This window comes from Canis lupus, chromosome 15, assembly GCF_011100685.1.
Source record: "Canis lupus familiaris isolate Mischka breed German Shepherd chromosome 15, alternate assembly UU_Cfam_GSD_1.0, whole genome shotgun sequence".
Classification (NCBI taxonomy): domain Eukaryota; kingdom Metazoa; phylum Chordata; class Mammalia; order Carnivora; family Canidae; genus Canis; species Canis lupus.
In genome coordinates, this window is record NC_049236.1 from 23,362,712 (window position 1) to 23,381,493 (window position 18,782).

The window sequence follows — 18,782 nt, forward strand, 5'->3', positions numbered from 1 at the left end:
GACCTTCCCTCTGTACTCCCAGCAGATCTCCTCAACTTTACCTTCTAAGACTCTCCCCCAGCCCATTCATATCCCAAATCATGCTGGAGTTCTGTTCTGTGTTGATTATGCCTTGTTCATTTCTGTCAGAATTTAGTATGACTAGTTCCCTCCCATAAAGTGTCCAAGTAAAAAAGGCTCGGTTTTACTGTTATATAGGGGGATACAGAATAAATCCAGAGTGGGATAAAAATTACCCAGTTACTTAAAAAAATGGATAATGTATTGGCAAAGATTTGGTGAAATTTATGTTCTCATACAATGTAGAAGTATAAATTGGAGGTCAGTTTGTCAGTGTCCATTACGAATAAGGTACACCCACATCTCCCTAACCTTAGCCCCATATTAGTAGTCACCCTAGAAAAACAGTCACCGGCATACACAAAGATTTTCATTGAAGCTGCGTTCACAATAACGAATAAAACAAAAAGCCAATTGGGCAATGAGCTAAATGTCCATCAATGGGGGAATGCTTGGATTCACTGTGGTACTCACATATCACAGACTACTGCACAGTAGATTAAACATCTAAGTATGTACTGACAAGACAAGCTATCCAAGACAAACTTCTTTTTAAAAACCTTACTTATTTGAGGGACAGAGTGAGAGCGAGTGTGGGGGGAGGGCAGGAAGGGACAGAAGGGGAAGGAGAGAGAAACCCAAGCAGACTCCCCACTGAGTGTGGAGCCCGATGTGGGGCTTGATCTCATGACCCTGAGATCATGACCTGAACTAAAACCAAAGTCTGGATGCTCAACTGATCGTGACTCCCAGAGACCACCCCCCCAAGACATACCTCTAACTGAGAAAGCAAGTCACAGAATAATAAGCACATATGAAAATATCAATGCAGTTTTAAAACTTACTTATAAAAATAATAATATCTAACATTCACTGCATGTTTACTATTAGGTATTGTTCTAAGTGCTTTAAATGTATCAAAATAGTTACTCTTCCTAAGAACCTAGAGAGGTATGTAATGTTATCATCCCAATTATGTATGAGGAAACTGAGGCACAGTAAGTTTCCAAGGGCACACCATTAATGGGTAATGACTCTGTCTCCATGCTTGTAATCACTGCTCTGTATTATCGTACTTGTTTAGGTCTAAAAATGAATAAGTAATTAGGGCGCCTGGGTGGTTCAGTGGTTGAGCGTCTGTCTTCCACTGAGGTCGTGATCCCGGAGTCCCGGGATCGAGGTCCGCATCAGCCTCTCTGTGGGGAGCCTGATTCTCCCTCTGCCTGTGTCTCTGCCTCTCTCTGTCTCTCATGAATAAATAAAGTCTTTAAAAAAATAAAAATAAGTAAATAAATGTAAATATATGTATGTAAGTGTAAAGAAAAATGTCAGCACAAATACCCACTATCAAAGTGTTTCTTCATGGGGGCGGGTGAAAGGAGGAACTAGAATCAAGTGAAAAAAGAGAAATGGATAAAGGGACTTTTAAAAAAATTAACTACAGTCTTTTCACACTGAATCATTTGGAAATTTTATAAGGATGCATTCATGTATTTTTTTGTATGATTTGTTTTAATACATTAGCCCGGTATCATCACAAGGAAAATAAAAGGGAAAATCATTCTAGAACAAAGTGAAGGAGGTGGGACAAAAGGTAATTCTGCTTAAAAAGTGCTTTGAGGCAAAGCTTTGAAGTATTTGAGCAAAAATACATTATAACTGTAATTGCCTGGATAATTTAGGTGAAATGAAGGGATTTCAGCTGCATTACTGCAGAAATTACAGAAGTAGAAGTGGGGTCTGTGTGAGCCACCGACATTCCATTTGACCAGCCATGACTGAATGGCTTTTCTGCTGGCACCATTAATTTGCTGAAATCTGCCTGAGTTTTCCTTTCTCCCACATCCTCTCGGTTGTTTACTGGTCTGTGCTGGCACTTCAGTTATATGGCCTGGTAGATTATTCACGCTGAAGTGAGAATGCTATCCGTTCAGGTTTTCAGGGAATGATGTTTGATTGAGAAATGGTGGGGAAGAATTATAAAATACTGCAGGTTTAAATTTTTCCTTTTCACCTAATGGCTCCTGAGATGAAAAATGGCAGTGATTTTAAAGCTTGATGGATGTGAGATCCGGAGAGACAGGGACAAATCAGTCCACCCAGGAAATTTTTTTGAAAATGCAACGAGTCGGCTTTATATGCCTACTTTCAAATGATTATAATTGACTCTCTGCCCCCTGTCCCCCAAATGACAACGTGGTGTGGAAACAAAGCAACAGAGCTATTCCCTACAGAACAGATTCATAATAAGATCTGTTTCTCCTCTTACTACATACACATCATGTCCACGCCTGGTTGCCCTGCCTCTCATTGTGGCCCTTTCTAAACCACTTTTCATGCTGCAATCACAGCAGTGATTCTAAAATGCACATCTGATCTTGTCATTCTCTTGCTTAAAATCCTTCCGAGTTCCTGGATTGCTTGGACACGGCCTGCAGTCTTCAGGCCCGTGTACCTCATTACGGCCTGGCCCCTGCTGGTATTTTCAGGCTCCAAAGAGAAGGACTGGCAATTCTGTCTCATGTCTGGACTCTGTTATTGTGCCCTGTGAGGTGGCTCTTTCATATTCCTCGCTGCCTCCATTCACCCACGGTGTCTACCTGCCTATGACTCTCGTCTACAGACACCCCATGCCCCCTGTCCCATGCCTGTTCGTGATCTCCTACAGAACCCCACACTTATGCCTATCTCTTCCCTAAGCCTATAAATAAGAAATAAGAGGCATTTACTTTTTGTGTCACCAATGACTAAGACATCAGACCCAATATTTGGCTGAATGAATGAATGAATGAATGAACGAACGAATACCTGAATTTCACAAATTGGTTAGTGTTCATCAACAAAGTTGTAACTAAGCTATGTGGTCACTTCTCTGAGAAAGCAATGGTTTCTTGAATTAACAGCTGCTGCTATAATTCTAAAATGGTAACAAGGGTTACAACTGACATTGATTCGGGTCTTACTTTGTGTCAGGGACCGTGTTATGATATTTTAACACCAAAACATTTAAAACCACGTAGCTGCTGTTATCAGCTTCTGCAATGAGGAAAGTAGGGGGTCAGAAAAGTTAGCAAATCACTCCTCAAACCTCCACTGAGTTAGTCTGTGAGAGTTCAGCTGCCCAGGTCATCCGGAGTGCTTAGCAAAAGCCTGGGCTGCAAGCTCTCCAAGGAAGCCTTTCCGGGCACTTTTGTTCCTGATGTGGTGACTTATGCTGGTGCCTTTGTCTGTTCTATTTCTAAGCCTAATATCTGGGGATTTTTAAATTGCCATTTTAATGTAGTGGCATATATATTGAGTAGAAGATATATTTTTTTAAAGTTACATTCTTTAAATAGCAAAAACTTTTTAAAAAAGTATAGGAGGGAACTAGTCCTTTGTTGCTACTACCACTGACCTCACCTGTAGCTCCCTCATTGCTTCTCTAAAATGTCAGCTGCTCTTCTGTCTTAGGGACCTTGCATTGACTCTTTCCTCTGGATGGACTGTTCTTGCCTACATACTCATGGGGATGACCCCCAAATCTCCTTCCATCCTCTCCTCAAACATCACCTCACCGAGGCTCTTCTGACCACCTAGCACCACACCACTCCTTCCTGTACCCTGGCACTCCCTAGCCTTCTGATGCTGTACTGATTTCTTTTCTCCCCCCCCAATACTTGCCATCATCTAACATTATGGATGTTTATTTATTTATTTCATGTATTGTTTATCTGCGCTACTGGAATTTAAATTCCATGAAAGAATTTCTCTCTCTCTCTCTCTCTTTCACCAGAGACCCCCTGATTGCCTCAAATAGTGCCTGGCACATGACAGATGGTTAAAAAATAGTAGAAGATATATTTTTTTTAAAGTTACATTCTTTAAATAGCAAAAACTTTAAAAATAAAAAAAAAAAGTATAGGAAGGAACTACTCCCTTGTTGCTACTACCACTGACCTCACCTGTAGCTCCCTCATTGCTTCTCTAACATGTGATCAATGGCAGGGTTCCTTCTCATGGGTCCCATAATTCTGAATGAATGAATGAATGAATGAATGAATGAATATCAAGACTTTTACCAGGCAATGTCATATAACCTTGTTTGGCTACATGTGTGCTCTAGAAACAGGGAATATAACTATCTCTCATCAATTTTTATTTTTATCTCTCAAACTAAAATTTCAGTGGAATAACTGTGCAGCTAATGTATTAGAGAAAGCAGATGACTGTGGATAGATTGAGAGAGAGAGTGACACGGAAAAGATAAAGTTTAAAGTCTGACTCAGGTCTCCCATTTCTAGAAATAATTGAAGGTGCATCAGAGGGAATTTTAATGAGTATATTTGATTTTATTCACAGGATAATCAAATATGCCTAATAATTTGCACATAATTAACTTCTTGATATTTTTCCTAATAAATTTTTTTAGAGGTCAAGAGGGTTAAAAGTGATTGGGCTTCTTTATGGAACACTCCAAATATGTGCAATATACATTCAATACAACTGGAGGAAATATTTTTAAGATCTACAAATACTGATGCCACAAAATGATGCGTGATCTGATAACTAGCATCATATGGCTTTGCATTATCCCTCCTGCGAATTTCATTTAATAAAATAAGACCCATGTGAAACGGTGTGTGCAGTGGGTTCCTGTGGTAATTAGCTCTAAGTTGCTGCACCATGGGCAGTGATATTTAAAGTTGCTTCCTACATTGCCTAAGAATGAATAACAACAGAATAATCATTTAAATTTTCTAAAAATTTAAACAGATCACGAACACACACACACAAAAAGAAGTTTAGGATTAGCAGCCTGGTGGTCAGCCTCATTCTAGACCCACTGTAAAACTCAGGGAGCTCTCAGGGTCTCAGGTTCCCTGCAGACTTCAGTTCCAGACTTTATGGAGTGGTCAAATAGATAACAGTACCATCTCGATTCAGGCAGAAAAGTGGAGAGGCCTTAGCATATTCCAGTTCATGACATACTGGTACACTATTTCTACAAACTACCCAAAGCTAAATCTAAGGCCAATTATGAGTGATGTAGCCATTTCTATTTATGAAAAAAACTTGACTTGATGTTTCCAGAATTAGATAAAAGTAAGCCCCTTTAGGGTATGATCTATGTATGATCTATGCAGCTTAAACTGCTCCTTTCCCAGTGCCAAGCATAAGGGCACATGGTTAACAATTCTTTTTTGGCAGTCTGATCAAATCCTTCAAAGTGATTTCTTAAAATACTGCTTGCCTGTAGAGACGGATTCACTCATGGTGAGCTGTCAATCTCTTTGCCTTTGTCACCCAGGGTAATTAAGATCAATGGCAGGGTTCCTTCTCACGGGTCCCATAATTCTGAGACAAGCCTTGGATGAAGTCTCCTTTCCAGAACGGTTGTCATTTGTGAAACTCCCTGCATGTTATGATTTGGAAGAAGTCTATGGCTCAATATGACACTCTCTGCAAATTCATTAAAAGTGATCATACCCGATGGCTAACTTTAGAAAGGTGTGGTTCTGGCACCACAACTGCCAAGATTCCTTCCCTCCATTTCCCACAGCTGAGGCTCAGCAACGAACATCTAAGTTTGGGCATCTGACATGGATCATCATGGACACAGAGCTCCTGATGTGTTAAATGACTGCCATCTGTATCAGTGTCTTCTGTCTTTGTAAATGTAATCAAGGACGAGACAAGATCAAAATCCATTGTGGAAAATTGCACAAACTTGACTTACGTTGGCCTGCATTTCGTTAGGTATACCTGTAGAGCCAAGGTATATTGGCGGATTAACGACATCCTAACTGTGCCTTAGGCTGGTGCGAGCGGCCTGTAGACCAACATTTAATAACCTGAAAGAATGCTCTTTCTCAAGCCAGTTAAGCTTAAACTGAATCATCAAACATAGCTCTTAGGCAACAAAAATTGGCTTCTCTGCTAATGGTTAAAACAGTAACCGGTAATCGGGTTTGGTGAATTCCTCAAAGCCAAAACGAGGCCAGAACTTGCTGTAGCACAGAAATCTAAGACAAATGCTGTATACCTTTGAGATAAACCACACAGTTCTCAGCCCCCAGAAGGACGAAGATTACTTCCATTTTCTGCATTTGCAAATTAAGACTTTGTAGCAAGAGGAAATACAGACAGACCCATCTGGGAGTTGAAGGAAAAAGGCAGTTAGATAATAATATACAGCAATAATGGTGGGTTTTTTTTTTTTTTTTGGTGGAAAGATAAAGTCGTATTTTTGCCAGTGCCACCTATATTAATTATCTCTTTTACCATCGTTTCTATTAGGCAAGGCAGATGGGATAGGTGCCATTATATCCATTTTGCAGTTGGAAGAACACGAAAAAAAATCCAATGACTTGTCAATACCAGCCAATGAATAGCATCCAACTGCCTCTGGACTTAGAATGGTCAATGGGGGATTTTACTGTCTCTTGAAGATACACAGAAAATAAAGGAAATAGTCTGAGCTGGAAGTTTAAATGCATATGCAGGCAAAACTGTTAAGGCAGGAAGGAGACTCTTATCAGTCTTAAAGGAAAAGAATTTAAAGTCAGTGTAAGTAATAGTTAATAAGAATTAATAGCTAGTGGCAAGTACCTTCACATACTTTCTCTTAGTGAATCCCATCCGCCCTGCGAGAAAGGTGGTGTTATTTCTGGATTACACATGATGAAATTGAGTTTCAAAGAATAAATGATCATTTTATGGTTAGAATATCCTTACACTCCCCAGAAACTGTAAGAACTTGAATTCTAATATCTTCTTTGAGATGTTGAAAGTATCAATCGGCAATAAAGTATAAGTTTTCTAATTTCCATTAAAAGCAACAATAGAAAGGCAGAGAATGGCTTCTGAAGCTGTCATTGGGTGCCAGATCTCAGTCAAAGTGGTTTAAGGGTATGGAAAGAAAATGTCAATACAGGAAAAAAAAAAAATACTATTCTTAGACGGTGAAAAAATATAATACATTTCATTTCGTAAAGAAGAGCCAGAGAAGGAATCAGAAATCCTTAGGCCATCACCAGATTTCAGAAATGATGGACATCAAGATTCCACTATTGCACTTAGAAGGAAGTAAAACCTCTCTGGTAGCACCTGGGAGAACCTGCCCCAACTGGCTCCCAGTGAACTCTTGGGCTCACCTAATCGGACTCCCCATGACCCAATCACCCTCTTCTTTCAGCCACTCCTCCCATGGTAAGTCACGGACTTCCTAGTTATAAGTATAAATTTGTGTTTTCTGTGTAAATTTCCCCCCACTCCTCTCGGCTTCCTTCAGTCCACACCACGGTGGCAAAAACAAAACAAAACAAAACAAAACAAACAAACAAACAAAAAACAGACTCAGAAGTAGCTGAAAACCTTTGGCTGAAAAGCAGAGACGGCTGCATTGTTTTCCATCATCCAAAGACAACACAAGATCGGGGGCGGGGGGGGGGGGGGTATAGGGCAGATAGGATGCAGAAAGGCTTCACTAACCACATAGACCAAAACTACAAGGAGCAAAGTACCTGAGGTGGGAGGGGAAGAACAGGAGGAGAAGGGTGGCCAAGATGCGGCACATGCCATCCTGAGAATGGAAAACCAATCTGCCCACGGCCTGTGGACAGCCGGTCCTGTTCTGTAGTCCTGGACATGAGTAAGCCCTCTGGGTTTAGGATATCAGCACACTCTAGAAGGCTGGATAATGGCCCTCAATGGTCTCATTCCCTGGAACCTGTAAATGGTGCCTTACCTGGAAAAAGGGTCTTTGCTCTTATAATTAAGAATCTTGAGATGAGGAGATTATCCTGCATAATCTTGGTGGGCCCTGAATGCAACCACAAGTGTCCTTATAAGAGAGAAATGGAGGAAGATTTGACAGAGAAGAGAGAAAGGTGATGTTACCATGGAGGCAGAGATTTGAGTAAGGTAGCCCCACAGGTCAAGGAACCCAGGCAGCCACGAGAGCTGGAAGAAACGAAAAAAGGATTGTCCTCTAGAGTCTCAGGAGGTGCAGAGCCCTGCTCACACCCTGGTTCTGGGTCATTTAACGGATTTCAGACTTCTGGCCTCTAGACCTATGAGAGAATACATTTCTGTTGTTTACGCCGTCAAGTTTGTGAGAATTTGTTGGAGCAGCCAAGGGAAACTAATCCAGACCTGGAGTGAAAACCTCATTACTCTGGCCAGTGTAGAACTGAACTGAATCAACAGCATCATTTCCTTTAGGTTGGGATAAGTGATAGAGACAGCACCAGTCACACAGACATTTACCCGTATACTTATTATTATTATCAGCATCGTTTTCTTACTCTCCACCAGGCAGAAAGTTCCATGAGAGTCATAACCCTTTTTTTTATTTTGTTCACCATCTATACCCAGGGCTTACGGGCTCAGCAGCTGTCACATAATAATTGCTCTGCAAATAATTGTTGAATAGATGAAAAAAAAAAAAAAACCCTGCTGAAATAGCTGCACAAAATGGGGAAGACACAAACAACGAATGGTAAAAATAACTCTGAGAGCGATGCCTACACCAGCAACTACATTGAACAGTCAAGTATCCATCATCAGCAAGCTAAATAGAGATGTAGGGCAGCCTGACCCCCTGCATAGGAACACTTTCTAGCACCTAGAGATCCGTACTTCATTACCAGCTACATGTGAGTGTGTCCTGGCATGGAGGTGGCTTCGGTGAGTTTTACCAGCACAGTCTCAGTGGATGCTCAGGGCTCCAGTTGCTCTGGTAATGTCTGAGAGCCATTGCTCGCAGTGCCCATTCCTGCCAGCTGAGATCACAGGGCAGGAAGGCAGCAGTTCTAGTGGGGTGACACAGCTTTTTCCTGTTCCACTTTTTTTTTTTTAAGATTTAATTTATTTGAGAGAGAAAGAAAGAAAGAGAGAGCAAGCGAACAAACAAGAGATAGCACAAGCAATGGGGAGGGAGAAGCTGACTCACCGCTGAGCAGGGAGCCCAATGCGGGACTCGATCCCAGGACCCTGAGATCGTGACCCAAGCCGAAGGCAGATGCTTAACCTACGGGGCCACGCAGGCACCCTTTGTTCTGCTTTTTAAGTGAAAAGATCTCTGATCAGGAGCCAACTCAGTGGTGTCTGGAGCCAACTCAGGAAGGGGCCAGGCCGCCACCAGCTCGGTGTTGCACGGCATTGGATTACGTGGTTGCCCTGCGCGTGTCATTCCGAAGGGGCTGGGATAAAACAGCACAATTGCGTTTCTCGTGGCTCCTTCACAGTTGTGAGTGGGGTGTCACATGATGTCATCCAGAGAACAAAACATTTTCAGTACGTAACTGAAATTCCAGCTTGCACTCCCGTTTAATTCTAGCCCAGACAATCTCCCATTTGGCTGCTGAGAAAGGTAAAGAACCTGGAAGGGATTCCTAGGCAGGGAGGGTGTGAGGAGACTAGCTTGAGGCCCCGTAGCCTCGAACGGAGTTGAGGATCCTCACACTAGCCTCTACAGAAGGGAAGACTAAGGCTCGGCCTCCCTGCCTCCCTCCACCACAGTGCTCAGGTCTACACCTGCTCCCCTCCCGCCACCAAGCGGACCACCACAGGGGCTGTGGATCCATCAGGGCTGTAACTGGCTCTCCAGGCCACACTGTGTGTGGTCTCTCAGATTTCTATCCCTGGCATGGAGCTGAGGAGAGGGTTCATATACGGCACAACTCAGATATATTCAGGCCAAACTCTTCAGGCCCCTTCGGTATTCTGAGCCACCCGAGTTCAAGGAAACACATCCTTTTCCAAAACATTACTATTTTTAGGAATGGTTCTTAACTTTTGAAAGGTCAGAGCCCCTCGTGGGAATCTGAGAAAAAAAGAGACGCTGTCCCCACCAACAATGCACTTAGGTAAACCTGTAACAGTTCAGAAACCTTGATCTTTTCTACAGACAGATAAAAATACTAATTTATTAGTGGCTGAGATAGATATTTAGCATTAAATTACAATGAATAAGGCCAGATGGCCTGAGTTAGAATTCCCAGCTCTTCGGGAGCTGTGTGACCTTGGGCAAGGTTTCTTGATTCCTCTCTTTCTCCCCATTTGTAAAATGAGAGTACTCAAGGTAGCACCCACCGCAGAAGATCATTACAGAGAAATAACAAATTCATTGTGTAAAGTGCTTACAGTGGTGTCTGGAGCTCAACAATTCTATACGGAGCCTCGATCATGCACACAGCTCTGTTTGAAGACTGAAGATGAGGCAATGAGCAAAAATTACTGCTGCCAATGGTCACACGTTCTGATGCAGAGCTTAAATTTTCAGAGAAATCTTGGTGCATTTCATAGCAACTTTAAAAAAAATCACCTTATTTGTGTTTTCTCTTTGTTCAGATAACAGGTAAATAATATTTTCATACACATTTCCCTTCTGGGATGCTGTAGCTCCACAGGGCTCAAATCTAAGGAATTCTAATTTTTGTTTCGTCCTCATTCCACACCTGACAGCATTTCTGCATAAATAATTTAGACTGTGAGTACTCACCCTTAACTTGGCATAGGTATTTATAAAATGGGAAAAAGGCCAAATTCCAGGAAAATCATTTATTCTGCTTCATCCCTAAACTTTTACTCATTCATCTGTTATGCTTAAAAATCAATTAGCACTGTGCATACACTGTATCAACAGCTTTATTTAGGATTAACTACAGAGCTGGGCAAATTTAACTGCAATTTTCCTACCAATGATGCTCTAAAAACATGCATGGATTTCAGAGGCTAATGAAGGCCTCTTCTCACTGCCACATATTTTTAAAGTGCTCATGCTTCTATTATCTTTCTGTCTTCTGCCTTCTGCTTCCCACCTGGCCTCTCTCCTATCAGTACCAGGAGGATATCGTATTTCAGGTTGATTCTTGTGGACTTCCTCAGTTTAAAAATGATTATTAGGGAATGATTATAAATTCATAGGAAGCTGAACAGAAACAGAGAGGGAAGTCCCTCGTACCCTTTCCTCAATTTCTCCCAATATTAACAACTTGTAAAACTATTGCTTAATGTTAAAAATAGGAAATTGATGTTGGCTCAATCCATGGAACTTATTCAGATTTCACTGGGATTGATTTTTTACATAACCAATAATCACATTTGGTAAGGATCAGTTATGACCACAATAAAGGCTGAAATTCCGTTCATGTGTGTATTTCAGTATGGGTTTCTGCGTATCCATTTGTGTGTGTGTCCGTGTGTGTGTATTTGTGCGCACGAGAGTGAGCGAGCGAGCAAGCGAGAGAGAGCAACAAACTCTATCCCTACCCATTTCATGCGACTGTTCTGAGGAACGAATTGGGAACCTCATATAAATGCTGTTTATAAACTATAAAGCACTAAATAAAGAGGAAGTATTATATTGTAGTAGGTTTCTAATCTTTGTGTTCAGGAAAAAAAAATCTCAAAAAAAAAAAAGGAAAAAAAGTCTCTCATTAGCAGTGTACACAGAGAGGAGAAGGTGGAGCCCACTTACCTGTACAAGGAGGGGTGTGTGTGGGGGTGTGTATAGCAGTCTCAGCAAAATCCCATCTAAGGATACAGAATCACAGTTACAGAGTTAGAAGGGACCTTGGGGCCAACTGCCCCAGCTCTCTACACAACACACATCCTCTAAACGGCTCCTTCAAGGTGGTCTTCTAAACTCTGATTAAAAGTTCAAATGATGGACACATACTGTTTTATGATTCGGTCTTTCCCTATTTATAGAGTCTGTATGTTTAAAAGCTCTTTATTATAATAAGCTGAAATAGCCCTCCTGATGCCGTTTACCCCAAGGTGCTGCTGGTTCTCCTCTATCAGGCACCTCACACGATGCAGGACAACTGAAGGCAGCCATCATTCCCCTAAATCTTCTCTCCTCCATCCGAAACAACTCACTTCCTTCTTTAACATGCTCATTGTCTACAAGACTGCTCATCTCTGGAAGAACTGCATTGTTCTCCATAAGGACGGAACCAGGTCTGGAGCACAATGGGGTCCAGCACATTCCAGAGCTGGATCAAGTCTCCTTCCGTGTCTGTACACTAAATTTGTAATAACGCCCCCTATACTCACATTAATATGTTTTTTGTGGGTTTTCTTTTTTTTTTTTTTGTGGGTTTTCCCCCCAACTTCACTCATATTCCTCTCGAAATCTATCGAAATCCCCAGGCTTTTTTGTTCTTTCAGGTTTTGAGGTTTAGCCATTCCCCCATTGCCGATTTTGCACATGGGTGGTTAGTTTTCTAGGCACAAGAGCAAGACTTCATGTAGATTCTCATTAAATTAGGCCTATTCCACCATTTCTGAGATTTTTTTTTTTTTTTTTTTTTTATCTGGACTCTGTCACTAAATTTATTTACTGTCTCTGCTGGTTCCACATTGGCTGCACCCTTTATAAATGGTCCTTTAGTCCTTTCTCAAAATTGCTGATGAAATACTTGGGCAGAGAAGGGTGAAAAGGAGATCATTAGAAAGCTATAAATTTGAACAGTAACATTTTGACCTTCTGTTAATGTTAAATTTTAATTGAGCATTCAGCCCTGTTTTTACTGAAGGTTGACATAAGAAGTAGCCCCACACAAAAGGCCTCTGTATTTTCTATAAAATTGTATTAGGTGATTCAATGTCTCGTTTGTATGAATCCCATGGGAAATTTCTCTGGAGCTCAGGAATAGAAAAAAAATTCCCTCCAATGATAGCTGAGCTGGTATGAGTTTCCTTCTGTTTTTATCTTCTAAGACACTAAGAGAGAAACTGAAAATCACTTGCTCAATTGCTGTACCTTTTATTTCTATTTATTTATTTTTTCCCTCTTTCCATCATCCTACTTTATTTCCTAACATGTCATGTTAATAGTTCTGTATATACATGTTTTATTTTTTACCAGACACTGTGACCTATCCTTTTTAAAAGGAGGGAAGGAATAAAAACAAACATACATAATCAAGACATCCTATCAAATGTCTTTTCAGATGCTTAAAGATCCATGGAATAATTTCTTCACTTTCCAAGTAGGACTTTAGGAAATTTTCCCCAGAGTACTTGCACTGAAGTAGTTCAGGTTTGCTTCAGCCCTTCACATCATTCTCTTCTAAAATTTGTTCTTGGTTAGTAATGACATGGTCTCAGTATCTTCCATGTTGAGTTCCCCAAATGGTACTTTAAAGTGTAAAGAGAAATCATTTGATTATTTGCTAATCTTTTCTCTCTCTCTCTCTTTTTTTTTTTTTTTGGCTCTTCCGTTACAGGGTGTTTGTTTGTTTGTTTTAAGTATTTCCATCTGACTGAAATTTATACTGAAAAGACTTCTAGATTGGGTGTTAGAAGAACCGGGGTTCTTGCCTGGGATTAACTACTCTGCATGGCTATGAAAAACTCATGAAGTTTCTCAGTTGCAGAATGAAAACTATCTCCTGATGAACATCTGGTCAACATCAGGGACTGTTAGAATATATTTAGAATAGAATATTTAGAAATAGAATATTTACTTTTAAATACTTTAAAATGGGTAGTTGATAATACATAGTTGAATTATATGGATGTGTAATATTTGAAATCCTGACTTTAGGAGCTTAAACCAGTCCAAGGTGGTCAGCAAGCATTATATTAGAAAGGCAATACTCTGGAACTTGGCCACCATAAAAGAATCTGAACAAATGATGCTTTGCTTATTAGCAAAAATATGTCAAAAATGGATTCAAAATTGGCAAATTAGTGACTCGTTAACTTACCATGATAAATGAGACTTAATTGGTAAAATTAAAAGTTTTAAATATGTGGAATATTAAAGAACATTGAATGGTAGAGTCTGATGGGTCTGACTCCATTCTCCTATACCCCCTGCAGCTGCCCAGATAAAGTCACATGGTCACTGCAAGGAATGCATGAGAGATTATAAAATGCCTACAGATGTTGCCTTAGAAATATTTGGGTTTAACAAAGGCTCTTTAGCTCCTTTGACAGATAGAAGTCAACCAACCACCTATTAAATTGATTTCATTGACATTTATTGTTGCCATATATAATCGCAATTTCTATTAGTGTACTTTTGGTTCTTTTTTTTGTTTTTTTTTTGTATTTTTCATTTTTAAAAAATCTATACTTTCTTTTGACCTTCCCAATATATTCAGATAAACTGTAGTAAATTCATACACTGTGGCATAGATTACTTTGTGACATGATTGCATGGCCTAGTCTACAGCCTCTATTAGAAAGCTGGACTCTGAAACTATCGGTTGAAATGTGCTTTGAAAAAGTCATAGTTAACTAAAAGTCTACAAGAAAGCTCATCTCAAAGCATTGTTACATGCAAAAAAGTGAATGAAATGCCAATTTTAGAATTGGAATGCTGAAGTGATCTAGAATATTCATGGATTGATGATTTTGATGGCCATCAGCAGAGCTGAATGAATAGTGTGGGGTTCTACAAAGCTATTAGGCTAAAAATGAAAAAAGAAATAAACAAAATACAAGATATAAATACACAAGAATCTACCCCCTAGATACCAAAATCACATTCTGGATGTATTTTATTTTGGATATTGTCTTCTAAGCAGAGATCAACATGGCCACAAATAACCCAGACCTAGCTGATGTGTTAAAATCTTAAGATCTCAGGAAAAAGATCTTAGGTTAATATACAGGTAAACGGTGATTTGTTTGTTTTTTTAATATTTTATTTATTTATTCATGAGAGACAGAGAGAGAGAGAGAGAGAGAGGCAGAGACACAGACAGAGGGAGAAGCAGGCTCCGTGCAGGGAGCCCGACGTGGGACTCGATCCTGGGTCTCCAGGATCAGGCTCTGAAATGAAGGCGGCGGCGCTAAACCGCTGAGCTACCCGGGCTGCCCTGATTTGTTTTTATTTAAACTTCTGAAATGTATGCTTTTTAGATTATTTCTGATGTAAGTAGAAGTTTTGGAGAGAAAATGATTCATTTCAGATAAAGTTATTTCTTTAGCAAGTCCTTATTACATATGGAGGTAATGCTATCCAAAGAATATGAAGGTTAAAAAATACTTTAAAATGTTTTATGTTTTAATCTGCCTTAATAACTCTGTGTCAAAATTAAAATATATACGATGAATACATAACATAATCAAACTTATTGGGGGAAGAGGCTAATGTATTTTTATTGTTAAAGCTGTACATTAAGGAATTATCTGTGCGTTATCTTTTTCCATTAAAATTATCCTTCCTCTTTAACTTAAAATAAAAAATACAGGGCGAGAAGTTTTATCTTTACGTTTTAAATGTGTGTACTTTTATAGTAATTTGAATAAAAAAGTACCTCGGAATTATTATGTTCTTCTAAATATTAATTCGATCAGAGCATCATGTTGGGGAAGATTCTACTCATTGGTATAATTTCTTGGGATGGTTTTCTAACCAGCTCATACTTCTCATACCCAAACAGATGAAATGAGACATAAGAACTATAAAATGACTGCTTGTGTAGGTGTAATGTCCATCAATGCTGAGGGAGTCATTTGAACACAAAATGATGATTTGTTCTAGGATTTCAACATTTGACTTTAGTAACAGCAGGGGGTGGAAATATGCTTAGGGGAGAAAACCTCTGGTTATTTTATGAACATACCACTCCGTTCACTGATAGCAGCTGGTCTCCCCTTTTGAGGCCTCCGTGTCTTTCGGCCACGCCTCCAGGAATGATGCGAGAGATGTAAATGGGGGAATTTTGCTCCTTTCCTCCCATCACGTTAAAACCAAGGCCTTCATCAGTCTTTGGCAGTTCGACTACCCGAGGGTGGGAGTGGCCTTCACTAGCTGCAAAAGCTGCAACTGTTGCCTGAAAGAAAAGATGGTCATTTGGTAATAAAACGAGGGGAAATAAGGCTGATCATATGCTTTGCAGTGGGTGGGCTCAGGCAACTCCTCTTATTTTTATAGCATTCTCCTGTGGAAAAAAGAATACAACGGGGAGGGAGCTTGCTTCATTTCAATGTCATCTAGAACTCTCTTCTTTGGGAAAGCCCTGCCTGGTCATTTCCAGCTTTCTAGAACTTATCCATTCTGACACAGATTTCCCTTCTTTATAAAAATCTTCCCCAGTTACCTTAGTGAGATGCAATTCCTCCTTTCCTTGGAGGTTTGCTCCCCATACTATCTCCATATGGTACACATGCTGTAACTATTATGTATACGTGTCGACTGTGAGCACCTGAAGGGCAGCAAGCATGTAATCTGCTTCTTCGTATGACACACAGTCTACCCCGGTGCTGGCACATAAATGTTCATGAATATTTACTCAATGTACTTAGAAGCACTTATATGTATATACTTGGATCAATATATATATATAATCTTGCTATTGCCAGACCACTGGCTTGGCAAACTTAGATTTTGGGTGTTTTTTTTTTTTTTTTTCTGATTGAGGATACCTAAAAGAAAACAAAAGCTAAAACAAATAATGGGTTCAAACAGACTGTTATTATTTCACATCAATATTTTGCATTACTATGAAAGGTCCTCTTATCTGGTAAGGATGTTTTCTCCTCTATTTTACATTAATATTTTAACAACTACGGCAACATGGGCAAAATGAGCAGCCTATGGTTTTATACCTAGATGTACAAAATATCATTTAACATGGACACCGTTTTATTTTAAAATACATGTATTAATTGTTAAAAATAAGTTGAAAACATAACTTACCATTAGTTCCCACCCCTCACGGAAAGAAAATAACAGCACTGAAGTTGTTTCTGTCAAGAAAAGATTCTCTGCCTGCTTCTTATTTTCCACTTCCATTAACCTGCCTTAACCACAGTTGATTAGATGCCTACTATAAAGTGATTTACTCAACACTATGAAAATATTGATTGCCAACTACTGTACATTCTTTTCCACACACAGCATTATCACATCAATTGAGCATTATGCTACTGTCTGCATTTAGTGAAATTTAGTGAATGATATGGAAATAATGGCTTGTTTTTAGCTACATGCATTCGCTCATGCAAACCTTGTCGTCATGCATAGATTTTAATGGCTGACATGGATGCAATGCAGACAGCCCAGAAACAACCAGAAAATATTGTGCTATTGCAACATTATGCTGCTATCCTGCTGTTCTACATGAATAAGAAATGAGAATGGTAAAACACTACATAATTCACTTTCCCCTTAATTAAACCATGTAGGGATCATTTTTCTGTGTGTGTTCCACTTCAGAACAAGCAAAGCATGATGTAATGATAATAATACCCTCCTTTTGCCTGGGTTAAAAAAACAAAACAAAACAACTTACAAATCCACAGTGTTCAGTTACAGAATGAAAACTAAAAAATCAGGAGAGAAATCAAGCAAGAGGTGATATAACACAAAAGAATTAAATGGAAAATGCTGATTATTTTCGCCAGTTCTTATTTCTTATACATTATTAGAAAGATAAGAGCTTTTAAAAAGCAAGTCATTGTACATCCATTATAACACTTCTGTGTTTGTAAAATAAGAACTACATTAGTGATCTTGGTTTAAAACTATTGTTTCCTAATGGTCTATTTTCCAGATAATTTCATGATCCTATCGTTATACAATTTCCATTAGTTTAAGATTTCCATTAGCTTTCTCTGCAATCCCTGGCTTTGAGTTTTTAAAGAGCGAATGTGGTCACTACCACAAAAGGTGACAGGCTTTCGCTTTAGGTCAATGTCACATTCTTTCAGCAAGCTACCCACTGCTCCGCTGAATACATGCAGGAACCCTATGTCAGTGGGTCTCAGGTGAATTCTCTTTGTGTCTGACTCAAGTCAAATCTTTCAACTTGTACAAATAAATCTCCATGCACTGAATAGGAAACAGATTTCTTTTGGATCAGAGAAATGTGTCAGAAAACCATGTATTATTTCATACAATGAACCAGTAGATTTGCTTGTGCCAAATGGACATTTAGTGAGTTTAATGAAATCATTCTCCTTTCTTAAGCTACAGAAGCAGCAGAAACGTTCAATTTTCCATTAGGATTTTTACCTGGGAAGTAGTACTGGTTCTAGACTCTGGGCTGCCACTGATGTCTAAATTCTCTTACAGTGTACACACGAGAATACCTGAAACACACACGCGCACAATCAATTACTAGATCACTGGGGTCAAGTATATTTTTAAAGTTACTCAAGCCTTACCTTTGCTGTGGCCCTGGCACGGAATTCAGGACAGCCATTAACAGTTATCGTTTCATGCATATACTGATACACCTAAAACATTCACAAAAAAAAAAAAAAAAAAAAAAAAAAAAGAAGAAGAAGAAAAAGAAGAAGAATGGGTAAGAACAGAAAAAATATCAATTCTTTCATTGCAGATAGGACAATAAATTTTCATTGTAAAACACAAGTTCTCTGTCACAAAATGAAATAGGTCTGAATTCATTATCCTGGTGATTAGGACCAAAATGCCTCCTATATTTTTGGTGGGGGAGGGTTGCAACAGAGAAGGCAAACACTTTTATTATTCGGCTATCTATGTTTTATCAAACATAAAAACTCTAATATTTGGTTTTATAAAAGCCATTTTATCAGTGAGAATTTTTACCATTACCATATCGTTCTGTCTCTCAAATATGTAATAAAAATATATATAAAACAACTTCCTGAATCTAAGGAACTCTCTAAAAATTCGTTTTCAGGGCGCTGGGGTGGCTCAGTTTGGTTGAGAACCCAACTCGTGGTTTGGGCTCAAGTCATGATCTCAGGGTCATGAGACTGAGCCCTGTGTCCTCGGGCTCCATGCT

At 39.5% G+C, this 18,782-nt stretch overlaps 1 protein-coding gene across 1 annotated transcript in view; it reads right to left on the bottom strand.

Annotated features, from left to right (window-relative positions):
- Positions 1–18,782, bottom strand: part of LIN7A (lin-7 homolog A, crumbs cell polarity complex component) — a 124,100-nt gene that overhangs the window by 19,371 nt on the left and 85,947 nt on the right. The window contains exons 5-6 of the mRNA XM_038558536.1: positions 18,178–18,249; positions 15,633–15,842 (exon numbers count right to left, since the gene is read on the bottom strand). Of these exons, the coding sequence (XP_038414464.1) occupies positions 15,633–15,842; positions 18,178–18,249 (282 nt within the window). The remainder of the gene's footprint in view (positions 1–15,632; positions 15,843–18,177; positions 18,250–18,782) is intronic.